Genomic DNA, 23,398 nt, shown 5'->3' on the forward strand with positions numbered 1-23,398 from the left:
AGGAAGGAGAGAAGGGTGGGGGAGGGGACAGATGCTAGCGATGAGGGTGGAAACCCAACTAAGGAGAGAAAGGAGGCAGAGAGGTGGGGATAGAGAAGGAGTGAGTTTCGGAGCAGCAGAGAGCACTGAGGAATGCAGAGGAGCGGGCAGAGACGGAGAGAGGATGGGCAGTGGGCACCGGGTGGGCGCCGAAGGAGCTTGGCGATACCTCCTGGCACACGCCCTGGAGGTTACTCCCAAGCTGTCCTCTGCATTGCTCCCTTGAGCCAGGAGAGGTGGGGTCAGGGAGAGGGGTGAGGCCCAGTGTGCATTCCTCAGGGACCCAGGGGAGGCAGGAGCACCCCCGCCACCAACTCGGCTCCTGGGTGTTTCTTGGTTCACCTCACTCCCCACCCCGGGAAACTTCCGGTGAGGGGGATCACACCAACAAGCGGCAACCCCAGAGCTTGACCCACTCCACACGCCTGCCTCTCCGGGATCCGGGAAACGATTTACAAGCAAGACAAGCAGGGGGTATTTAAATCATCCGAACTTAAGTCTATTCAGCAGCTGTACTTGCTGGATCTAAGTGGAGCAGTTCTGGACTCGCGTGTCCAGATGCCTCCAGGAGGGCTGGTTGGAAACAGGAGGGACTCCCGGCGAATGCAGAGACTCACTCTGTGTCCTCAACCAGCCGGCAGAGGAGGCAGCGCTGGCTATGGAGCCCCCCAAGGGAGGACCATGGAGCCCCCCAAGGGAGGACCATGGAGCCCCCCAAGGGAGGACCATGGAGCCTAGGGATTCAGACGCAGTGGCCTCCCACACTTGCCTGTGATGAACAGCCCCCTCTAGATGAGATCTGAAGCTGATAGCAGAGAAGACGGCCCTGGGATGGTCAGAGGTCCAGAACTCCCTGGGAGCCCACGCTTCCAAAGTGGTGCCTATACTTAGAAAAGTTAACCTAACCGTAAAGGAACACAGACCCAAGAGTAACAGAGACAGGACTTCTCTGGGGGTCCAGTGGCGAAGAATCCGCCTGCCAGTGCGGAGGACTCGGGTTCAATCCCTGGTCCACATGCCGAGGAGCAACTAAGCCCCTTGTGCCATAACTGACGAAGCCCGTGTGCCCTGGAGCCCGTGTTCCACAACAAGAGAAGCCAGCCCAGGGAGAACCAGAGAGGAGCCCCCTGCTCGCCGCAACCAGAGAAAAGCCCACATGCAGCAACGAGGACCCAGCAGAGCCAAAAATAATACGTAAATATTACATTTAAAACCTCAGCTGAAATGGATGCAGAAAGTATTCAGATAATAAAATTAGTTGACAAGTACATTAAAAGAGTTTTTTTTTTTTTTAAAGAGTAACATAGACAGAGTGGGCACTTTTGTGACCGCTCATATCCCCATCAACCTCCAGCAAAAGCCCAGCTCCCCTTCTCTCCACAGCCCCCACCCTCATTCATACAGAGGGCACCTCCTCCTCTTCTCTGCTGCAGGAACCTGAGACCCGGCTACTCTGGGCCCAGAGGTCCCAGTCCTCTGCGCTCCACTCAGCCCTGCCTCCCTCTCCCCTGCAGGTCTGCTGGCAGAAAAAGACAGTAATTACTGTCTCTGCAGGACCCCCTGCAACCTGACCCGCTACAACAAAGAGCTCTCCATGGTGAAGATCCCCAGCAAGACATCAGCCAAGTACCTCGAGAAGAAATTTAACAAATCAGAAAAATATATCTCGTAAGCTAAGTGGACATGGTGGAGGGGGGTGGGGGGAGGAGGGACCAGGAAAAAAAGGGGAGGAGGAGGGGGACAGTCAAGGAAGAGGACAAAGGTAAGCCCTTAGTTCCATCTGGCAGATGTTAATTGAGCACCTGCTCTTGGCCAAGTTCTGTGCTCAGACTCAGAGTATGAAGACAAAGCGCGTTAAGAGGCAGCGCCGTCTTTCAGGAGTTTACAGACTGGCAGAGAGACAAATACAACACTGAAAGCTGTCCAGGCTGGTGCAGATAATAAGAGAGGTCGTTGGCCGTACCTTGCAGAGAGGTGCTGTCAAGGAAAGTTTCAGAGGTGTTTTTACAGGATGCAGATGAGTTTTCCAGGCAGAGTTGCATATTCTGTTCCCTCTGCCTAGAATGCTTTTCCTCTCACTCTTCACCCAACTGGTCCCTCGTTTCGTAGGTCTCCATTTAAATGTCATCTCTTTGGACCAATAAATCAGGCCTCCTCCTGTCATTCTTCTCTCGAAACACTCAGGTGTATCCTTTATAACACTCGCCACTGTGTGTAATTCAATATTCACGTGGCTGTTTCCTTCAATTACCTGCCTGCCCCTTGAGGGCACGAACCTTTCTTTTTTGTTCTCTGCTGTGGAGTGTCTGGCACAGAGGTGATGCTCAAAAAAATAATCTTTGAACAAAATAAATGAAAGGAAGACATAGGAGAAGAGGGTGTCACAAGAGTCCAGCAAAAGGAAGCCGAGGGAGGTGGATGTGGGTCTTATAGGCTGAGCTGGGCAGGGGTGGGAGTCAGGGAGTAGATTTGATGCTAAGAGGGTAGGGAGCCACAGAAGAGCTTCAGGTAGGCAAGTGATAGGCTCACATCTGCATTTTAGACCACGTGTTCCATGGTAGAACTTTCTAGAAATGTACTATCTCCATGATGTCCTACGTGGTGGCCACTGGCCACCTGTGACTATGAGCATTTTAAAGGCAGCCTGGCTAACAGAGGCATTGGATGATAATTCTGTGTTATGTGGGTTAGTCTAGAGGTTTTAAGAAGACCCGGTTAAGAGGATGGATGGGCAGACAGATGGGCAGAAGGGAGCCTGGTGGGAGGCAGTTGCCATAAACCAGGCAAGCGATGGTGGATGGCTCCTGGGTGAGCCCCGTGTGGAGAGGGCTCCTCTCAATCCCACCCCTCCTCAGGTCTACAAACCTGACGGCCACCCCACCTTAGTTCACAGGAGCTCCTCTGGCCCCGAAGGCACGTGATGGATGCAGGGTGTTAATTTCAACCCTCCTCCAGCCTCTCCCTCCCACACAGTCACCAGCTCTCATCCTGGGATGGTTTGCGCCCCTTGAGGGCAAGAGGCACTAAGGGCATTAGTGAGCAGCATCAAAGAATCAGGGTAATTGTATCGATAGAGGAGGGGCCAGGCCCCATGGCTGCAAACATTCTGCTGATGGTAATGGCTTCTCCCACGAAGATGTTTCTCATAAACACAACTGCCCCAAAGAGCAGAAGGGAATCAAGGTGCTTCTTCCAGAAAACCCCACAGCCAGTTGTAGGTTTGCTCCCTAAAAACCCTCCCTGGCTCCGGCAGCTAACTTGGTGATGCTGGGGTAGGGTCCCCACCAGGAGAAGCTTGCCGTCAATCCCAGTAAGAACTGAGGGCCTCTCCAGGGTGGGCAGGGGAGGGAAGTTGGGGGCAGGCAAGCAAGCCTTGTTAAGTGAGTGCTGAGCTCACTTACACGTGAGGACCCAGGCAGACCCTCTGGAGCATAGAGACCTGGAGGCCTGGCAGGACTCCTGGAAAAGGGGGCAGAGAGAGGGTGGGTTAGCAATAAGGGGCCAAGGGGAGAGCTGGCATACCCCTCCAGGCCAGTGAAGAGCAACAGGCTGGGAGTCACGACCTCCCGGTTCAAGCCCCAGCTCTGTAGCTAACCATCTCTAACTTTGAGCCCGTTGTCTCACTTCCCCGGGCCTCTGTTTCCCTTTCTGTCCATGGGAAAATTGTATGATATGATCCCTGTGGATCCTGATGATTCTCACCACATGTGACACTGAACGTTTCCCCCGCAGAGAAAACATCCTCGTTCTGGATATATTTTTTGAAGCTCTCAATTATGAGACCATCGAACAGAAGAAGGCATATGAAGTCGCTGCCTTACTTGGTAAGTCAGAGTGTCCATTGCACAAATGTCCACATCTCATGGGGATGGACAGGGTCTCAAAGAGTTGGGCACGACTGAAGCGACTTAGCACGCACACCTGCATGCGTGCATGCATGATAACATGGGGTTTCCACGCTGCCTCAGACTGTGAAGAAAGGGGATTTTGCCTGTGATGCAAGAGACACGAGTTCAATCCCTGGGTCCGGAAGATCCCCTGGAGAAGGAAATGGCAACCCGCTCCAGTATGCTGGCCTGGAAAATCCCATAGACAGAGGAGCCTGGCAGGCTACAGTCCACGGGGTCACAAAGAGTTGGACACGACTGAGCAACTGAGCACACAAGGGGATGGGAGGAAGGGGGGATGGGCAGGTGGGCAGCCGGATGGTGAATCTATGAGTCCAGCCTTTTCATTCACTAATTGCTCCCTCTTCCCTTGCACTGCTCCTGCTCCAGAGTGGGAAGCACTCCATGCGGTGGTGTTAGGCCCAGTTCATTCCCTGGTCTAACCTCAGTTTCCCCATTGACACAATGAGCCAGATGAGCCAGCCATTCTCTCAGGACCCTTCCCGCACTGCCCTCTCAGATTCCACAGTCTTCTGCCCTCTGATTGGAGTCAGAGCCCTGGGGCTGTGGCAGATAGGTGCAGCGGGGCTGAGCTATGGATGGATCCAGGCAGCAGATACCACCAAGGTCCCACCCATGGAGGCCCCACCTGGACAGCAATGTTGCCAGGTTGAGAAGGCCAGGTGCCCCTGGACTGAGAGCTCTTTGTCAAACACTAAGGAAGGGCCACTCAGCCCCAGAAATCTACAAACCTGGCCACCATACCTGAGTTCACATCAGCTCCTCTGGCCCCTAGGGTACATGGTGGATGCCGGGTATTAATTTCAACCCTGCCCCAGCCCCGCTAAATCTAACAAGACCTCTGAGGGTGCCCTCAGACCTGCCCTGAACCCATCCCCCTTATTCCCACTCACTCTCAAAAAAGGATCCGATGTCTGTGGCTTCCAGGAATAATAACTCTTGTTGTCTCTGTGAACTGAACCTGGTGAGAGAGGCATTCTGAGTGGGGGGCAGGGGAGACAGACATCTTCTATCTGGCAGTTCAAGGGGAACACAAGTCAGGGGCTGCTGCACACCAGCCCGGAGAATGTGGGCAGGTAGCTTCACTTCACCGAACACAGATGAGGTCCCTCATCTGCAGAATGGGTCTAATAAAACCCTCTGTGAGTTTGCCATGATGGTGAAATGTGATCAAGCCCCAGCCCACAGAAGACTCATAAACAGTGGTTTCTGGCATCCAGCCAGACATCGTGCCAAGGCATTTCTGTGCCTCTCCCAGGAAGCGGCAGACACCGCAGGGTGCCCCCTGGGCTAAGGCGGTCATCACTAACGGCCCTGGAGATAGTTGCGGCCAGAGACAGACCGCTGAGATTCTCGGGCTGAGCCGGTGCTAAAGCCCCGCCCCTGTCACAGAGGACACGCCTCCTTCCCTCTGCTCCCCTCCCCCACACACGCTTGTGCGCTCTCTCACGCGCCTGCTGCGGAAAATGGCGCTGCCATCTGTACCTCTCGCGAGAAGAGCGAGTGCCGCTTGCAAGCCCTGAGTCAGGAAGTCCACGCTGGCTCCTGGGGCCCGCCCTCCCCTCACTGAGAGAGCATGCCTCACCCCAGCGTACACGCATGCACCAGGGTGAGCCATACACACTAGTGCACACCTGCACAGGCCCACGTGCAAACCACACAACTTCAGAGACACGTAGGTGCATACATGCCTACACACCTATACCTGCCATACACAAGCATGCTCTCACCTCCTCTACACATTCAGACACACTGTCCCCACCCCTGCAAAGCCACCCTTAGACACACTCATGTGCCATCTATATAAAGCCATTGGGGGCCAGATGTAAGGCCTGCTTCTGTCCCAAACATGCACACACAATGCACCCAGGCACGCCCTCCACACTCCGCCACACGGCTCACACATATACCCACTCCCCAGTGAGCCTCCATTAAAGACATTAGAGGGGTGGGGGGAGTGGGAAGGAAGTGGGAGCTCTGGTGAGCCCAACACCAAGTCCCCCCGCCACCCCGGGAAAAGCCCCCTTCCCACCATCTCAGCCTGCTCACCTAGGGATGTGCTTGTTGGCCTTCTCCCAGCCATAATCGGGAAGAGTGAAGAAGTGTGCTCATCAGAAAGTTCTCAGACCAAGAGGTCAGCCTGGAATCTCCAGGAGGATGGTACATCCACCCCCATCAGTGGCCCCCAATCCCAGCACTCTTCCTAGACTAGCAGCTCACAGTCCCAGAGGTCACAGCTGGAAAGGACTTCACTCTTCATCTCCTCCAACCCTCCCCCAACCACCTCCACCACCAAATGTTCCTGGTAGGCAAAGCTGTTGAGAAGGTCAGGGCTTATCAAAGACACACAGCCAGCTGATGGCCACCCTTCGCATTCACAGCCTCAGAGCCCTGTGCTCCAACACACTGCCTCTGGAGCAGAGCGTTTGGGGGCTTTCAGGGATCAGAACCCCCTTAAGAATCTGATAATAGCTTCTGAAATATGGACTCTCCAGCTACAAATGCCCAGGTACCCACACGTAAAGATTTGCATTCAATTCAAGGAGTCTCAAACCATTGGAAGCTCCCACAGGAGAGTGCTTCTCAAACTCTGGTGGGCTGGAGAACCACCTGGGAACATTAAAATCCTGACCTCCAGTCCCCAGTCCCAGAGACTCTGATTGCATAGGCCCCCGGGCTTCCCTGGTGGCTCAGATGGTAAAGAATCCACCTGCAATGTAGGAGACCTGGGTTCAAGCCCTGGGTTGGGAAGATCCCCTGGAGGAGGGCATGGCAACCCACTCCAATATTTTTGCCTGGAGAATTCCCATGGACAGAGGAGCCTTGTGGGCTCCAGTTCATGGGGTCTCAAAGAGTTGGACACAACTGAGCGACTAAGCACAACAAGAGGTAGGTGCAGGCATCTGTACTGAATATAAGTCTCGCAGGAGTCTGATACAAGGGGATCAGAAGACCCCTGGTCAGCGGGGATCATACGCTCAGGGCAAGAACCTGTACTCTAGAAAGAGACCAAAGGACTCCCCTTGTGGTCCAGTGGTTAAGAATCCACCTGCCAACGCAAGGGTTCAATCCCTGGTCCCGGAAGATCGCACATGCTGCGCAGCTACCAAGCCTGTGCACCGCAACTACCGAGCCTGTGCTCTAGAGCCTGCGAGCTGCAACCACGGAAGCTCACGCGCCTAGAGCCCACGCTCCGCAAGAGAAGCCACCGCAGTGAGCAGCCCGCACAGCACAGGGAAGAGTAGCCCCTGCTCACCGCAACCAGGGAAAGCCTGCGCCTAGCAGTGGAGGCCCAGCACGGCCAAAAATAATAAAAATAAAAAATAATAAATAGAAAGAGACCAGACATTTACCTTTAGGGAAGGGAGACACATGCTTCCAAGGACTTTATCCCAAGGGTGAGAGGGGCCTCAAGATAGCTTCAAAGGCCCTGTTATAATTGGGGGTGGCTCTTACGTGCCTGCTCCCAAGACCCCCACTCAGGACACTGACACACATCTCAGGCTTGACTGTGCCCTTGCCCGGGGCAGGGACCACACATGTCTCATCTGTTCCCAGCCCGGAGCCAAAGCTGGGCCCCAACGTTGTGGTTCCGAATGGAACTGAACCAGGCCGTCTGCACGGGAGGTCCATTCCAGGCCCCTCAAGTAAGCATCCAGGTTAGTTCCCATCCCTGTGGGTGCTGAAACCCAGCAGCCCTCAGGGCAGCACAGTGAGGGAGCGGCTTGTCCAGGGCCTGCCCTCCAGCCACCAGGCCCGGGCCCCGCCTCTGGGAAGGGAGCCCCTCTCAGAAAGCCTGCTTTCCGAGTTCTCTGTCCACCCACCCTTCCAGAAGCACTGTCAGGAAAGCCAAGTCTTTGTCTTCTCTCTCTCTCTCCAGGTGATATTGGTGGTCAGATGGGACTGTTCATTGGTGCTAGTATCCTTACAATACTAGAGCTCTTTGATTATATTTATGAGGTAAGATGCGGGATTGCTCGTGGGGGCCCACCAGGCACCCTCATCCTGCCCCGACGCCCAGAACCAGAGCACGGAGCGGGGAGAGCTCGGCCTCCCTCCTCCCAGGGCTGCCTGCCCTTCCTGTGCGTGGACACTGTCTGTCCCCGCGCCCCAGGCACCAGGGAGGGGTGGGTGAGAGAGATGGAAGCTGCAGGCCTGTCCTCGGAGCCGTCTACACCCGCACACAGGGAACCGGAGAGATGAGACAGTGCAGGGGCCGGCGCGGAGCCCCTTGGCCTCGTGTGGGGCTTCACGCGTGGGTGTGTCTACACCCGCACACTCACACCACACACACACACACACCCCACACCCTTATAGCATATGCATACACAACATACACACACACCCCACACGCTTATAGCATATGCATACACACACACCACACGCTTATAGCATACACATACACAACACACACACACCACGCGCTTATAGCATACACATACACAACACACACACACCACGCGCTTATAGCATATCATACACACACACCACACACTTATAGCATACACATACACAACACTCACACACACCACGCGCTTATAGCATATGTATACACACACACCACACGCTTATAGCATACACATACACAACACACACACACACCACGTGCTTATAGCATATCATACACAACACTCACACACATATACCCCACACGCTGCACACACAGACGTGCCACATGCACGCCACATACACTCCACACACACACACCACACTTATACCATGCTCATGCACAACATATACACACACCTACACCCCACACACTCCACACATACTCCACATACGCTCCACACACACCACTTGCATACACTTGCTATACACACACACATCACACACACTAATACCACACTCACATATAACAGAGACACACACATATACCCCACACACCCCACACACACATATTCCACACACACTTAGACCACACTTACACACACTGCTCACAAATGCACACATATGCCACAGGCACACAGTATATACTATAGACACACACCACTTGCACAGACGTGACACGCACATACATCATATACACTAATACCACACTGACATATAACATATACACATACATATAGCCCACACACACATATTCCACACACATTTACACCACACTCATACACTGCTCACAAATACACACATACACCACAGATAAACCACATACACTGTACACACGCACCATTTGCACACACATGACATACACACGTACATCACACACACTTATACCACACTCACACACAACACATACACACATACACACCACACACACCACACACACCACACACACACCATACTCATACACCACACATGCACACACACTCCATATTACACTTACTCACACACTGCTCGCAAATACACATACACCACACACACACACCCCACATGCACACACACACACCTGCCCTCCAGGTGACCCGTCACCAGAGCAGCGCCTTCCGGGGTCCAGGCAGGTTAGGGGAGGAGCACTCCTGAGAGGTCATCAATCCTGAGCAGGAAGAGCAGGGACACTCCAGCTGCTCTGGTTCAGAGAGCTGTCGCCCTCAGGAGGCAGCTGGAAAACAGTCTCTGAAAGCTTCTCACACAACACACAGCAGCTTCAGGCACTGCGTGCTCCAGGGGCTCATCAGTCTTGCTACTGCTTTCCTCCCAGCACTGTGGGAAGTGGAGTGACCAGGGGCCTGTGGAGTGCCACACCCCACCTCTCAGCATGGCGACCCAGTTCCCAAACTCGGTCCCACAGCCAGATTTTGTTCTGCCCTGTTTAATCATTTTTGTGCAAAGATGTACAAAGTTATAGAAGTTGAATCACATCAGAAAACGTATTTAATAACTACTCTCCTACTGAGAATGAAATGTTAACACAGTTGTATCCCGACCTTGTGAACTGTGCAGTTGTCAGGCCTCAAAAGTGACGAGTAACTGTCCCCCCAGGACAGATGGGGAACCAGCCACGCTGAGAGACCACACTGAGGCCCTCCCGTGCCCCCCACACTCCAGTCTCTAGCTCCTGCACCACAAGCTTGGCTAGAGACCCTAGTTGGGATGCCAGGCTGGGCTCCTACCAATGTCTGTCCAGCTGCAGCCCAGGTGGCCACTGCCCCTGCCTCCCCAGCCCAACCACGTGGAAGGAGGTTCTCTCTCGCTACCTAGATGCCTTTCTCCTGGCCTGACTTTCCTTCCTGCCTTTCTTGCAGCTGATCAAAGAGAAGCTATTAGACCTGCTTGGCAAAGAAGAGGAGGAAGGGAGCCACGATGAGAATGTGGTAAGGGCGGCCGGCAGGGGGTTGCAGGTTGGTTAGTTCCTTGGTGTGTACAAGCCGTGTGAAAGCAGATGCCAGTGCCAGGCAGGACGGGAGTGCTCCATCACACACCTTCCATAGCTCAAGACCCTCCACAGCTCCCAAGTCCAAGGACACTCCAGCTGAACCTTGAGCCTCTCTCTGAGACCCATCCTGGAAGCCAGCTGTAGATTGGATCTGCTCCATGGATGCAGCGAAGACCAGGAAATGCTTCTGCCTGGACCAGCTCAGCTTCTCCCCAGCCAGAAGCCACGCCCCTCTTCGCGTGCCTTGGGAGACCAAGGAGAGGCTCCATGTAGGCCCACTCCCTTATTCCCTAGGTGGCAGAATGTGAGCAGGGAAGTCCCAGTTACTCTACCCCATTTGAACAGGACAGAGGGTGTGGGGCCCTCTGAAGTAGTGGTGTTGTTTCAGTAGCTAAGTCATGTCCCACTCTTTGCAACCCCATGGACTGTAGTCCACCAGGCTCCTCTGTCTGGGAACTTCTCCAGGCAAGAATACTGAAGTGAATTGCCATTTCCTTCTCCAAGGGATGGTCCCAACCCAGGGATCGAACCCGCATCTCCTGCTTAGCAGGTAGATTCTGTGAAGTAGGTAGAAACAATAACACCCATTTTAACTGCTGACCATTGTAAGTCTGGTATGTGTCAGGCACTGTTATGTGCCTTAAGAGTGACACGTCATTTCAACCCTAGAGTCACCTGGAGGAAGGGCTGTTCGTATCTCCGTGTTGTATATGAGGCAGTTGTGGCCTAGAGGCCCAGGTTACACAGCTGGGGGGGCACCCTAGCCTCCTTCCTACTGTGGCCTCTCTTTCCTCAAGTCTAAGAGGCAGCCCCTCTTACACCATCCACACTCTCCTTCCCAGATTCAGTCTGCTCCTGGACCCTGGTCTCCGCTGAAGGTCGTGGGTATCACTGACTTCCCCCACGTCAGCACCCCAGCCCCAAGAGAACACCGCATTCCTTGGCCATCTGCTGCCTTAAAATCATAACATCCCAAGTGGATCCCAGCCTCCTCCTCCTCCTCCTATCTGGGCTCCCATTTTTGCTCCAGACACTGTTTCTCTACTCATCTCCCAGGCTAAACATCCCACTTTGATTCTCTCGGGTCCCTGCAGCTTCTGTTTGAACAGAAGACAGCTTCTGTGGAAGGGCGGGCAGTGTGGGTGGAAGGAGCCCCTGGCTCTGGACTCAGTTGACCTGCCTGGATCCCAGGGCCCTTCTTCCCAGCTGTGCATCTGAGGGTACATCATCTCCCTCTCTGAGCAGCTGCCAAACCACTGGGACCTCAGGGGGGGCCATCAGAGTAAATGAGACCAGGCCCTGGGAAGCAATGAGCTTCCAGTGACTAGTCTGTAGTAAGCACTCAGCGAATACAGGCTCCCTCCCCTGACCCCACCCTCCCGTCTGCCTTCAGAATGTCTCAGAAACATAGCCTCCTCCTTCACGCTGCTCCCAGACTCATCCTCATCTAATCTCCCCCAAATTCTTGGCACAGAATTCCACTCACATCCCTCCCAGCCTCCAGCCCTCTGCAGGGCTAGGAATCACCCAGAAGACTCAAAGCCACCTCAGCCCTGCCCTGCTCAGACACCCGAGATAACCCTTCCCTGAGGCCAGCCTTACGCCAAGGTCCTTTGGAGGCAGCTGGGATCAGGGGTCAGACTCCCAGCTGTCAGAGACCTCCACTGTTTTGCCTCAGCGATCAAGCAGCCCCTCCTGCCCAGGCCAGGCCACAGGTGGCCCCTCCTCCACCCCAGGTGGACCCAACAGAGGTCCAAGGAGGAGGGCGGGATGGGTCATCCACGCCCTAAGGCTACACACCACTCAGATGTAGCTTCCAGTGACACAGCAGGGGACCTCTGGAGAGGTCCACAGGATATAAATATGGGATATATTGTACAACGCAGGGAATACAGCTACCACCCTTGGGCTGCTTTGTTCCTTATAGATGTGCTAAGTCACTTCAGTTGTGTTGGGCTCTTTGAGACCCCACGTGTAGCCCTCCAGGTTCCTCTGTCCATGGGATTCTCCAAGCGAGAATACTGGAGTGGGTTGCCATTTCCTCCTCCAAGGGGATCTTCCCCACCCAGGGATCAAACCTGTGTCTCTTATGTCTCCTGCATTGGCAGGCAGATTCTTTACCACTGAGCCACCTGGGAAGCGCTTAGAGAGAAGGTCAAACTAGCTGTTAAACCCCGTCACCAGGAAGCTTCCTCTGCACTCTGCAGCTCTGGGGGAGCACCTAGGCGGACAGTGGAGAGGATTCTGAAGGCGATGAGGCACCGCCCCCTTCCCCCCCCCCCCCCAGCTTCATGCCAGAAGATGGCAGCCCAGCACTGGAGGGGTTTGGGGCGGAGCAGCAGTGCCTGGGAGAGCCCACTATGGGCTGCACGTTCCCAGGGCCTGGGCTGGGCTGCAGGGGCCCTGGGACACATTTTTGCTGAATGAACATCAACAGGCACTCTCCTCTTCCCCGCCAGAGCACTTGTGACACGATGCCAAACCACTCCGAAACCATCAGCCACACTGTGAACGTGCCCCTGCAGACGGCCCTGGGGACCTTGGAGGAGATTGCTTGCTGACGGCCCTCGGACGACCCGGCACCACCACCCCCCACCCCCAAAGAGACCTGGCCCGGGACCAGGACAGGGGACCGCAGGCTCAGGTGGGGTGGCCCCTGCCCACCGATGGAAAGAAGCAAGAGCCCCCTATGCACACATAGCAAACTCTGCTGAAACCTCGCTCCGGCCACGTCTGGCACGACGCGTCCTCAGGCCCCGCCGCCGCCGCGCGTCCGACCCTCTTAGGAGAAGCGAGTCCCGCCCTGAAACTGTCTGAGAACCGACCCGCCGTCACATCTCACTGCCAGACGTACAAAGCACTGCATGCTCCGACCCTCACGGCCCCGCGTCCGCGTCTTTCTCTGTCCGCGACCCTCGCCGTGCGGTTTCCAGCAGCCCTGCAGGGGGACCGGGTTCCAGCGCCGAGGTGCACCACCACGAGGCCGCGCAGGAATCACACCTGCACACTCCAGAGGGAACCCGCAGAGCCCTGGACGCTGTCCGGTCCTCCTGTCGTTTGTGAAGGTTCTTATCCTGCCCACCCAGCCCGCCCTCCGCCGCCCCACGCCGGCCCACAGGGTGCCCGGGGCCGCCCTCCTCCCCTCCCAGGGGCCCGAGACGGAGGGGCGGCGGCCGGGGGGACACAGCCGCGGGGCCCACGCCGCCGGCTCTCCCTGTGACACGGCTTGTACAGTCTGGTTCTGTCTCTTCGCGAGGGTGGGGGGGGCTTTTTGTTTGTTTGTTTGTTTGTTTGTCGGAGATACGTTTCCTTTCGTTTTCTGAATCTGGGTTTCGATGTTCCGAGCTTTGGTTTGGTTTTTCCATTTTCTCTGGCGTTTATTTATTCGTGCTTCCAATCACGGTCATATTAAAAGCTGGTCTTGTGGACATGGCCGAGTCGTCTCTGCCTTTTCCCTTACACTCTTTCTCCCCAAGATGTTAGGAAAGGACCAGACCTGCCAAGTCAAAACCGACAGAATAGATGATAGATAGAGACATAGATAATAGACAGATGACAAATAGATGGAGAGATAAAATTTATGAAACACTTACCTTTACAAAACATGTGCACTCCTATTCTATTCTATCCTATCCTGCGTCTTTAAACGCTGTCGAGTGCAATGCTGTAAATGGCTTCACCATGCCCACAGTTGCGATGACACTGCCCTGGACCGCAGGGACGTGCCACAGAGACAGAGAGGCGGAACTCACTGCCCAGACCGGCAACCCTTAGAGGAGGCCTTCACATCCCTTGCCCTGGCTCCTCCTGGCCAGGTCAGTGAGTTCGGTCTGGACACCTGCCCCAGCCTGGCCTCCCTCCCACCCTCCTGCCTTTCCCATCCCCCTCTACAAGCCACCCCCTCTCCCCCATCCAACAGACCTGCTTCTGCCTCACTCCCCTTGACTCTCGCATCCTCCTGAGAGGATGTCCCTGTGGGAAAGGAGGTGGAAAGATGCCGCTGGTGGGGAGAGAACGTGCCCTTTCAAGCCCCTCTGTGGCAAGAGAGAGCTTTCTGCTCCAGCAGAATGCTTGCCCTCACAGCGACCTGCTAATTCCACAGGGGCAGCTCCTGTAGTCTAATCTTTCACTCCCTGCCCCCAGCCACTCCCAACTCAAAGTCAGCCGCAAAGTCATGAAGGAAGACCTAAGATGGTTCATACCTCCCTCCTCGTGCACACGTGCACAGAAAGCGCTGGCTGGACCAGGGGTCTGGTCCCTGCTTTGCTATCCAATCCCTCTCTTTCCCTCTCCTAATACAAGGAAGTGATGGATGAGATCATGCACCCCTCTGGGCTCCATTCCCTCCACCTGAGGCTGCAAATAATACCTTACCTGTGTCTTCACAGATGCTCTCCAGAGGCCCCTTCAGACTCGAGATGCTAGGACAGCATTACTGCCCCTGCCGGTGGGACAAGGAACACCAGCCACACTGACGCACAAGCAGGAGGGCATCTGGCACTCACGGGGCTGCAGGGGGAGCTGGGTCTGTGGCGTCCTTCAGTGCATCCTCTCAGCTGGCGTTGGCCACGCTGGGGTTTCCTTTCCAGAAACAGAGGATGCAGCCCCTGGAAAGGACCTTTTAGTTTTCTATCTCTGCCATAACAAAATGATAAACCTAGTGACTTTAAAACAACACAAATGTATTGTAGCTCAGGAGGCCAGAAATTGGGCATGGCTGTCACTGGGCTAGAATCTAGGTGGCAGCAGGGCTATCTTCCTTTCAGAAGCTCTTGAGGAGAAGCTATTTCCTCACCTTTTCCAGCTTCAAGTGTCTGCCCACATTCCTTGGCTTGTGGCCTCTTCCTCCTTCTTCAAAGACAGCAATGATGGGTTGAGTCTTTACATCGCAAAAATGATCTACTAGTCTCGTCTTCCTCTAACTCAGATCCTCTCCTGCCTGCCTCTTCTGTTTTGTTTTGTATTTAGGTAGCTAGGTTTTTTTTGGTTTTTTTTTTTGTTGTTGTTGTTTTGTTTTTTTGAGAGTATAATTGCTTCTTTATAATGTGTTCGTTTCTGCTGCACAATGAAGTGAATCAGCTATTTGTATACATATATCCCTTCCCTCCTTAGCCTCCCTCCCACCCATCCCCATCCCACCCCTCTAGGTCAGCACAGAACACTGAACTGAGCTTCTTGTACTTCACAGCAACTTCCCACATTTCACACATGGTAGTGTATGCCTCTTCCATTTTTAAAAGACTCTTTGTATCAGACCCAGCCAATATTTCATACTAATCCTCCCATCTCAAGGTTATTAACTGGTCACATCGTCCCTGGTGGCTCAACTGGTAGAGAATCTGCCTGCAATGTTGGAGACCTGGGTTTGATCCCTGGGTTGAGAAGATCCCCTGGAGAAGGGAACAGCTACCCATTCCAGTATTCTCACTTAGAGAATTCCATGGACTATAGTCCATGGGGTCACCAAGAATCGAACACAACTGAGGGACTTTCACTTACACTTTCAAACACAACATAAAACAATGGGCTATTTCAGAATTGGGAAAGGAGTATGTCAAGGTTATATATTGTCACCCTGCTTATTTAACTTACATGCAGAGTACATCATTCAAAATGCTGGGCTGGATGACACGCAAGCTAGAATCAAGATTTCTGGGACAAATATCAATAACCTCAGATATGCAGATGACATCACCCTTATGGCAAAAAGCAAAAAGGAACTAAAGAGCCTCTTGGTGAAAGTGAGACAGAGTGGAAAAGCTGACTTAAAACTCAACATTCAGAAAACAAAGATCATGGCATCTGGTCCCATCACTTCATGGCAAATAGAAGGGGAAACAGTGGAAACAGTGACAGACTTCATTTTCTTGGGCTCCAAAAGCACTGCAGATGGTGACTGCAGCCATGAAATTAAAACACCTTTGCTCCTTGGAAGAAAAGCTATGACCAACCTAGTCAGCATACTAAAAAGCAGAGACATTGCTTTGCCAACAAAGGTCCATCTAGTCAAAGCTATGGATCTTCCGGTGGTCATGTATGGATCTGAGAATTGGACTATAAAGAAAGCTGAGTGCTAAAGAATTGATGCTTTTGAACTGTGGTGTTGGAGAAGACTCTTGAGAGTCCCTTGGACTGCAAGGAGATCCAACCAGTCCATCCTAAAGGAATCACCCCTGAATAGTCATTGGAAGGACTGATGCTGACGCTGAAGCTCCAATACTTTAGCCACCTGAAATGTGGAATCCCTCTCCAAAGAGAAGCTCACTCCTCACCTCATCAGACTGGAAATAGTCCTTCTGGAGCCTAGACTATAGGGTGTAGAAGAACAGAGTGCCTTCAGACTGCTCCCGTCGGGGATGGAAACCACATTAAGTGTCTATTCAGTGAGTTGGGAGTCTGTCGGATGCTTCTGCCTTGTCCCACTTTAATAGTTTCATACATTTTTTAAAAATCTATAACTTAAATTGCGGTTTGAACTACTTCATTGGATTTCTGGCTTCCTTTTAAAATTTTTTCAGATCAATCTGGGAGGGAGTGAAGAATATTCTAACAGGTTTGGATTGCTCCAGGCTTCGGATATGTATGCGTCCCTTCTGATTTAAGAATTCTGGCTTTGTTCACCTGGGAGTAGGTCTGTAAACTTAACTTATTTAAAGAAAAGGCAGGAAAAGGCAGCTACCGATTATAATAATTAACTGGCTGTTGAGCAAAGATACAGTCATAAGCCTAAATTCCTGGGAGTTGTGGTATTTTTGATTATCACTATTTCAAACAAGTAGCTGTGTGTGTGATCATTTCTTTAGGGATGACCTCAAGAGGTCTGGTAGACACAGGAGACTTGGAAAGTGTCACATTTTCTTTTTTTCAATTTTTGGCCACACTCCACGGTATGCGGGACCAGGAACCAAACCCGCACCCCCTGCACGGGAAGGTGGAGTCTTAACCGTGGGATTGCCAGGGAGGTCCCAGCATCACATTTTCAAGACTTGCCCAAATGGTGACACAGTGGCTGGAAGCTTGGTGCAATCATAAGGTCAAACCGCAAGGATGAATTATCAGTGACCTCAAAGGGTCAGACCAACCAATTGACTGGTTGATCAGTCGATCAAATAATGGCATATAATCTCAGAAACAGAATCAGCCATAGTTAGGTGAAAGGAGAAACTATTTGCCAGGGGCTGAGCCCGCTGTTTGCACACTGTTCTTTTGTTGTTTGTGCCGAGAGAGCCCAGAGGTCTTTTATGTTCCTCTCCAGCTTGGACCTATTTTTGTAAGTCTTCACCGTGAGCACACCTAATGACCAAGAATCCACAGAGGGTCTCTAGATAGGTTCTGGTGAGCTGGGAGGGAGAATGCGAGAGGCCGGCCCCACCCACAGGTGTGGTGGTTTAGTCCTTCAGTTGTGTCTGACTCTGTGACCCAGTAGACTGTAGCTCTGGAGAAGGCAGTGGCACCCCGCTCCAGTACTCTTGCCTGGCATCCCATGGACGGAGGAGCCTGGTGGGCTGCAGTCCATGGGGTCTCGAAGAGTCGGACATGACTGAGTGAATTCACTTTCACTTTTCACTTTCATGCATTGGAGAAGGAAATGGCAACCCACTCCAGTGTTCTTGCCTGGAGAATCCCAGGGACGGGAGCCTGGTGGGCTGCCGTCTGTGGGGTCGCACAGAGTTGGACACGACTGAAGCGACTTAGCAGCAGCAGCAGATTGTAGCGCACCAGGCTCCTCTGTGCGTGGGATTCTCCAGACAAGAATACTGGTGTGGGTTGCCATTTCCTTCTCCAGACAATAATACTGGTGTGGGTTGCCATTTCCTTCTCCAGACAATAATACTGGAGTGGGTTGCCATTTCCTTCTCCAGGGATTCGTCCCCACCCAGGGATCAAACCTGGGTCTCCTGCATCGCAGGCGGATTATTCACCAACTGAGCCATCAGGGAAGCCCAAGTGTGATCTTTTAATGATTCCCTCAGGGGAAGCTCAGCTCAGCCAGCCTGAGCCTGGAGTGCAAGGAGGAATCTGAGACCACCCCCTCCACAAGCTCAGAGATTCAGTTCGATTTTGAGAACTAAACTTGGAGCAGAGACAAGTGCCTCCAGAAAGCACCAATGAATGAGCTCCGCTGTTACAGAGAGGCAAGGAATTGACTCCTCCGGGGGTGCGGGAGGGGTGCCACCAGCCCTAATCCAGCCACAGCCAGGGCAGAGCCCACACTGCACAGAGAGAGCTTCCTGGCCCAACTGGGAGGAGAGCAGGCAACCAAGGAAGCAGAAACACATGAAGAACAAGGGATCTCCATTCATTGATTGCCTATTAAGCTTCGGGCACTTGCCCTCAGGGAATTTATCATCTGAGTGGGGATACTGACAAGAAAACAGTTCTGAAAGATGGATCTGAATTTTTGCAGCAGCAGAACGCTAGAGCAGCATATGAGAAGCCCCTGGGGGTGGAATGCTGGAGGAGGCACAGCTGCGGGACTGCACGAAGGTCCAGGGGAGTCAAGTGAAGAAGAGAAGGGGGGAAATGTCCAAAGTGACCACCGAGAGGCTGATGGACGTGTACGGATGCAGGGCCAGGACACCACACTGAGGTACCACTCTGCATCACGGTTGAAATCCTTTAAGTTTCTTCCTCAGCTCTCCAAGCATCTAGGACTGGATTTCCCAAGCCAAGGGTTGATGTCCTTATCTAATGGCTTTGTCCCTAACCGTTCGGGATTCCTAGCGTGTGGAATCATTTTGCACGTGCATCTGTGTATTCCTAAGACTGATAGGCTCAGTGTGTTGGAGGCCGCAAGTTGCCTGGAGACCAGGAAACAGGTCGGTGGGAATAAGCCTAGCCTGAGAATGAATAGAAGGGGGAGGTCTCACTAACTCAATGTAACCGTCTGTGAAACCTACACTCACTGGCTTTGCAAGAACAAAGCGATAGGTGGCAAAAGCTTTGGACAGAGTCAAAAGACTGAATTTCTGACCTATTTTTGCTATTAATTGACCACATAAATTTGGACAATTTAGTTCACTTCTCTGCCTCAGTTTCCCCCTCTATGAAAGATGAGGACTTCCCGGGTGATCCAGCGGTTAAGACCCCAATGCTTCCACCTCAGGGGGTGCAGGTTCAGTCCCTGGTCAGGAACTCAGAGTCCTCATGCCATGCCACGCAGTGCAGCCGAAAAAGTAAAATTTTAAAAATTAAAAGAGAAAAAGTGAGGGGTGGGAAATGGACAAAAACCCTCTGGTGCATCCCAACTCTAACAGTCTCTGACTCCAAATTGACAACAGGTGTCAGGTATCCAAGCAAATGTTCCATTTACTTCTGAGAGCCCCTGTTTCCCATCTATATGACAGAGATGATGGTTCCTAGGTTCCAGGCTGAGTATGAGAGTTAAATGAGCTAAGGTGTATATTTTCTATCTTTTCTTCTTTCTTTCCCTTCCTGTAAAACACTGATTTTAGCCTTGTTTGTATTTTTTTAAAAGGTGAAAGCTATGAACTCTCTCCCCAAGAGAAAAAACGCACATGGTCCAATAGATGTACACAAAATTTTGTGTACAATTTTTTTGTGTGTGTGTGTACAATTTTAGAAGGGTTATAGACCCCAAGGAGCCAGATCCTTTAGGGACACACCCCTGGTCTAGAAAGTGTTAAACTCTCCTCCAAAAGAACTCCAGGGTATCACAAGAGCAACTTTCTCCTCATAAAGGATATTCTGTCCTTTTTCAATTTACAAGAAGAAGGGTAAAAAGATAGATGGGATTTGATCGATTTTTTTCTCCTGCAATTTTTTAAATCTTTGGCACCTGCTGCAGCTCGGGTACCAGCAAGTTTTCACAGAAGGCAAAACGAATGAACGAGCAGAAAAAAAGGATGAACAGAGAACCTTGGAAATGGGATTTCATCAGATTATCCTGTACATGTGGAGATCACAAGGGCCTAGGAGACCTGCATACGTAGGAAGCAGCTGCAGCATCGCTTTGCAAACATCCCCGTGACCTGATCCTTCAGGAATGTGACCATCGCATCCGCTGCATTCAGGAAATGCGTGGGCATGCTCTCTGCCTGCCGTCGAGTCCCTAGACAGGCACCCTTGCTGACATCTCAAGTGTTCCCAAGCGAGACTGTAATGGTGCTTTTTGTTTAAAAAAAAAAAAGAAAAGAAAAGAAAAAACCACCCGGTGCTAATGGCTGTGAGTGATGCCTTGGGATGGGGAATTTGGACGCCTTGCCTCCTTAAATCTGCTCTCCACGACACCGTGCTTCTGTAGCGGTTCATTTGACTAACTGAGCACCACCGTGGGCCATTTGTCTTCAGTGTAATTCAGACATTGTGGCTTCGTTTCAAAAGGAATTCCATCCAAGTTAAAATAAGCCCAAGAGGAAGATACTGGAGGCCACCAAAGAATCCTCAGCTCCACCTGCTTTACAGGGAAAAGGGAGAAGAAACAGCTGGAAAACTTCAAAACACCAGGTGGGGGCCTCTGTCCAGACTTCCGCACTCCTTGAGCATTTTCTGTGTGCTCACTACGTAGCCAGGCACTGTGCTAGGCACTTCGTTGTTGTTCAATCACTTTGTCGTGTCCAACTCTTTGCAGCCCCATGGACTACAGCACGCCAGGCTTCTCTGTCCTCCACTATCTTCCAGTTTGCTCAAATTCATATTCATTGAGTCAATGATGTCATCCAACCATCTCATCCTCTGTTGTCCCCTTCTGCTTTCAATCTTTCCCAGCATCAGGGTCTTCTCCAATGAGTCAACTCTTCACACCAGATGGCCAAAGTATTGGAGCTTCAGCTTCAGCATCGGTGCTTCCAAAGAATATTCAGGGTTGACTTCCTTTAGGATTGACTGGTTTGATCTCCTTCCAGAGGTCCCCAGTGCTAGCCCCTGGGAGGGGGTTCATATGTCAAGAGGATGGGGCTCAGAGTGGAGGCAGGCAGAGATGGGCAGCAGCCACGCACAGAAGAACCTGAGCAGAGAGACGTATAGCAGAGATGTACCAGGTATGCACACCCATTGGAGAAGAGGCACCGGGACTGTCTCCTGAGGAGGAGCTTCTGGCTGAAGCCTCGAAAGATGGGTGGAAGTTGCCAGGGAGGCAGGTTTGCAGAGGAGATCCCTGAGCAAAGGCTTGGAGGCAGAGGAGAACGTGGAATGTCTGGAGAAGCTTGGATGCCTGCTGGAGAGAACTGGTCTGTCTCTCTGCTGCACTCCGTCCACCGTGCCTTCCCATCCCGGGGGTCCCGTCCAAGAGCTGGTCCAGCTATGGAGGCTGGGACACGCTGAGGACAAAGCACAACCTCTGAGCTGAACAGCCCCGTTGGAATCCTAGCTCCACCAGCAGCGTTACCTTGGACAAAAGTCCAGTGAGTTTCCTGGAACCACACTAGTGCAATAATGAGGTGACCTATGCTTTTTTCCCTGTTATGCACCGAGGCCGTATCTCCGAACCGACCGAGAGAGCGAACAAGTCCACCACAGTAATGCAAAGGCAAGAAGGGAATTTTATTTCTAGCGCGCTAGGGCTCAAGTCTCATCTAACACGGCAGAATCTGATGAGAGCCCCGAACAAAGGCGTATGGCGGCTTATATACAGACAGTTCTTTGTCTCAGTTACAGGAGTAGCTGGCGTTACATGATTGGCTAGGCACGATGAGCGCATGTCCTGTCTCTTTCTGGTTGGTGTGTATGGGAAGTCTTCCTAATTTGGTCAAGGAATGCTGTTTTTCTCCCAGCTAACAGGAAACATGACTCAGGTCCCTGGTGCTATGCACCTCACTGAGCCGTCCAGCCTGCCTGACATTCCCCTTATTTTATTTTTATTCATTGGAATATAGTTGATTTACAGTGTGTTGTTTCAGGTGTACAGCAAAGTGAATCAGGTATACATATACATATATCTGCTTTTTAAAGATTCTTTTCCCATATGGGTCTTCACAGAGTTTTAAGTAGAGTTCCCTGTACTATACGGTAGGTCCTTATCAGTGAACTTTAAAAAAATGATAAACAGGACTTGCCTGGTGGTCCAGGGGTTAAGACTTCACCTTTCAATGCGAGGGGTGCAAGTTTGATCCCTGGTGGAAGAGCTAAGATTCCACATTCCTTGTGGCCAAAAAGTAAAACAGAAGCAATACTGCAACACATTCAATAAAGACTTTAAAAATGGTCCACATCAAAACAATCTTTTTAAAAAATGAGAGAACTTTACTTAATTCTCCCCCATTTCCCATAGAAATTTCTCCCGCTTTATCCAAAGTCTGTCCCCTTCTGCTCCTTCTTCCAGCACCTTCTCCTCCCTTCTTCCTCCTCCTCAGCAAACAGTGATGAGGGCACTGTGCAAACTTCTCAAGGAAGTCCTGGTCACCAGGACAAGCAGGACATGTGCCCACGAGGTAGGCGGGGCTTGGCACCCCCAGACCTCAGGGAAACCAGACATGAGGTCAGTGTTTCTGGAGCCCCCGTCCCCCACTCTGTGCCCCATCCTGTACCAGGCGCCTCACTGCGCTATATTACGTCACTGATAAATTATTGTAAGATGGCCTTTATTAGCTCCTCTTACCCATGAAGAACTTGCCTATGAGAGGTGGAGTGACCTTTCCAAGGCCAGGCAGCCAGGATAAAGGAGAAAACCCCACTGAACCATCTCTTCCTAAACTATGCCAAACTCCCTGCTCCAAGGGAGGTGAGCCAGACTAGGATGAGAAGCAACCTGAGTGGCCCCTATGAGAGGCAGAGCGCTCCCCATGAGGGCTCAGGAGGGGCCATGGTTCCCCCTAGAGGTATGCCTGGAGCCTGAAAGCTAGTGCTTACCAATACCATTGAGTGAATTGTGGCTATATGGAAAGAAGGTATCAGGGCCCATTCATTCACTGATTCTACAAACTGAGCTGAGTGTCTACCATTCATTCAGGATGCCTCATTCATATACTCACGAGGTTCCCTGGGGAAACTCTGCCAGGGGTGGGCAATGAAGGCACTGACGCAGACCCTCCAGTCAGGCCTCCAGGAATGGAGGCAAACCTCCATTGAGGGTTTTTTGAAGACCGACTGAACCCCAGCCCGTGGGGACAAGTGAGGAACTCCTGAGATGCTTCTGGCTCCAACATACCACCTGGAACACAGTGAGAGCTGAGAGCCACAC

General features: G+C 52.2%; 1 protein-coding gene across 1 annotated transcript in view; it reads left to right on the forward strand.

The window, feature by feature from the left end:
* LOC101120341 (acid-sensing ion channel 2) overlaps nucleotides 1-13,693 on the forward strand; it is a 296,516-nt gene extending 282,823 nt beyond the window's left edge. Inside the window, exons 6-10 of the mRNA XM_027975288.3 lie at nucleotides 1,554-1,707; nucleotides 3,772-3,863; nucleotides 7,828-7,907; nucleotides 10,130-10,198; nucleotides 12,720-13,693. Coding sequence (XP_027831089.1) covers nucleotides 1,554-1,707; nucleotides 3,772-3,863; nucleotides 7,828-7,907; nucleotides 10,130-10,198; nucleotides 12,720-12,821 — 497 coding nt within the window. The 3' untranslated portion in view covers nucleotides 12,822-13,693. The remainder of the gene's footprint in view (nucleotides 1-1,553; nucleotides 1,708-3,771; nucleotides 3,864-7,827; nucleotides 7,908-10,129; nucleotides 10,199-12,719) is intronic.
* The last annotated feature ends 9,705 nt before the right edge of the window (nucleotides 13,694-23,398 follow it).

The sequence above is a fragment of the Ovis aries genome, chromosome 11, assembly GCF_016772045.2.
Source record: "Ovis aries strain OAR_USU_Benz2616 breed Rambouillet chromosome 11, ARS-UI_Ramb_v3.0, whole genome shotgun sequence".
Taxonomy (NCBI): domain Eukaryota; kingdom Metazoa; phylum Chordata; class Mammalia; order Artiodactyla; family Bovidae; genus Ovis; species Ovis aries.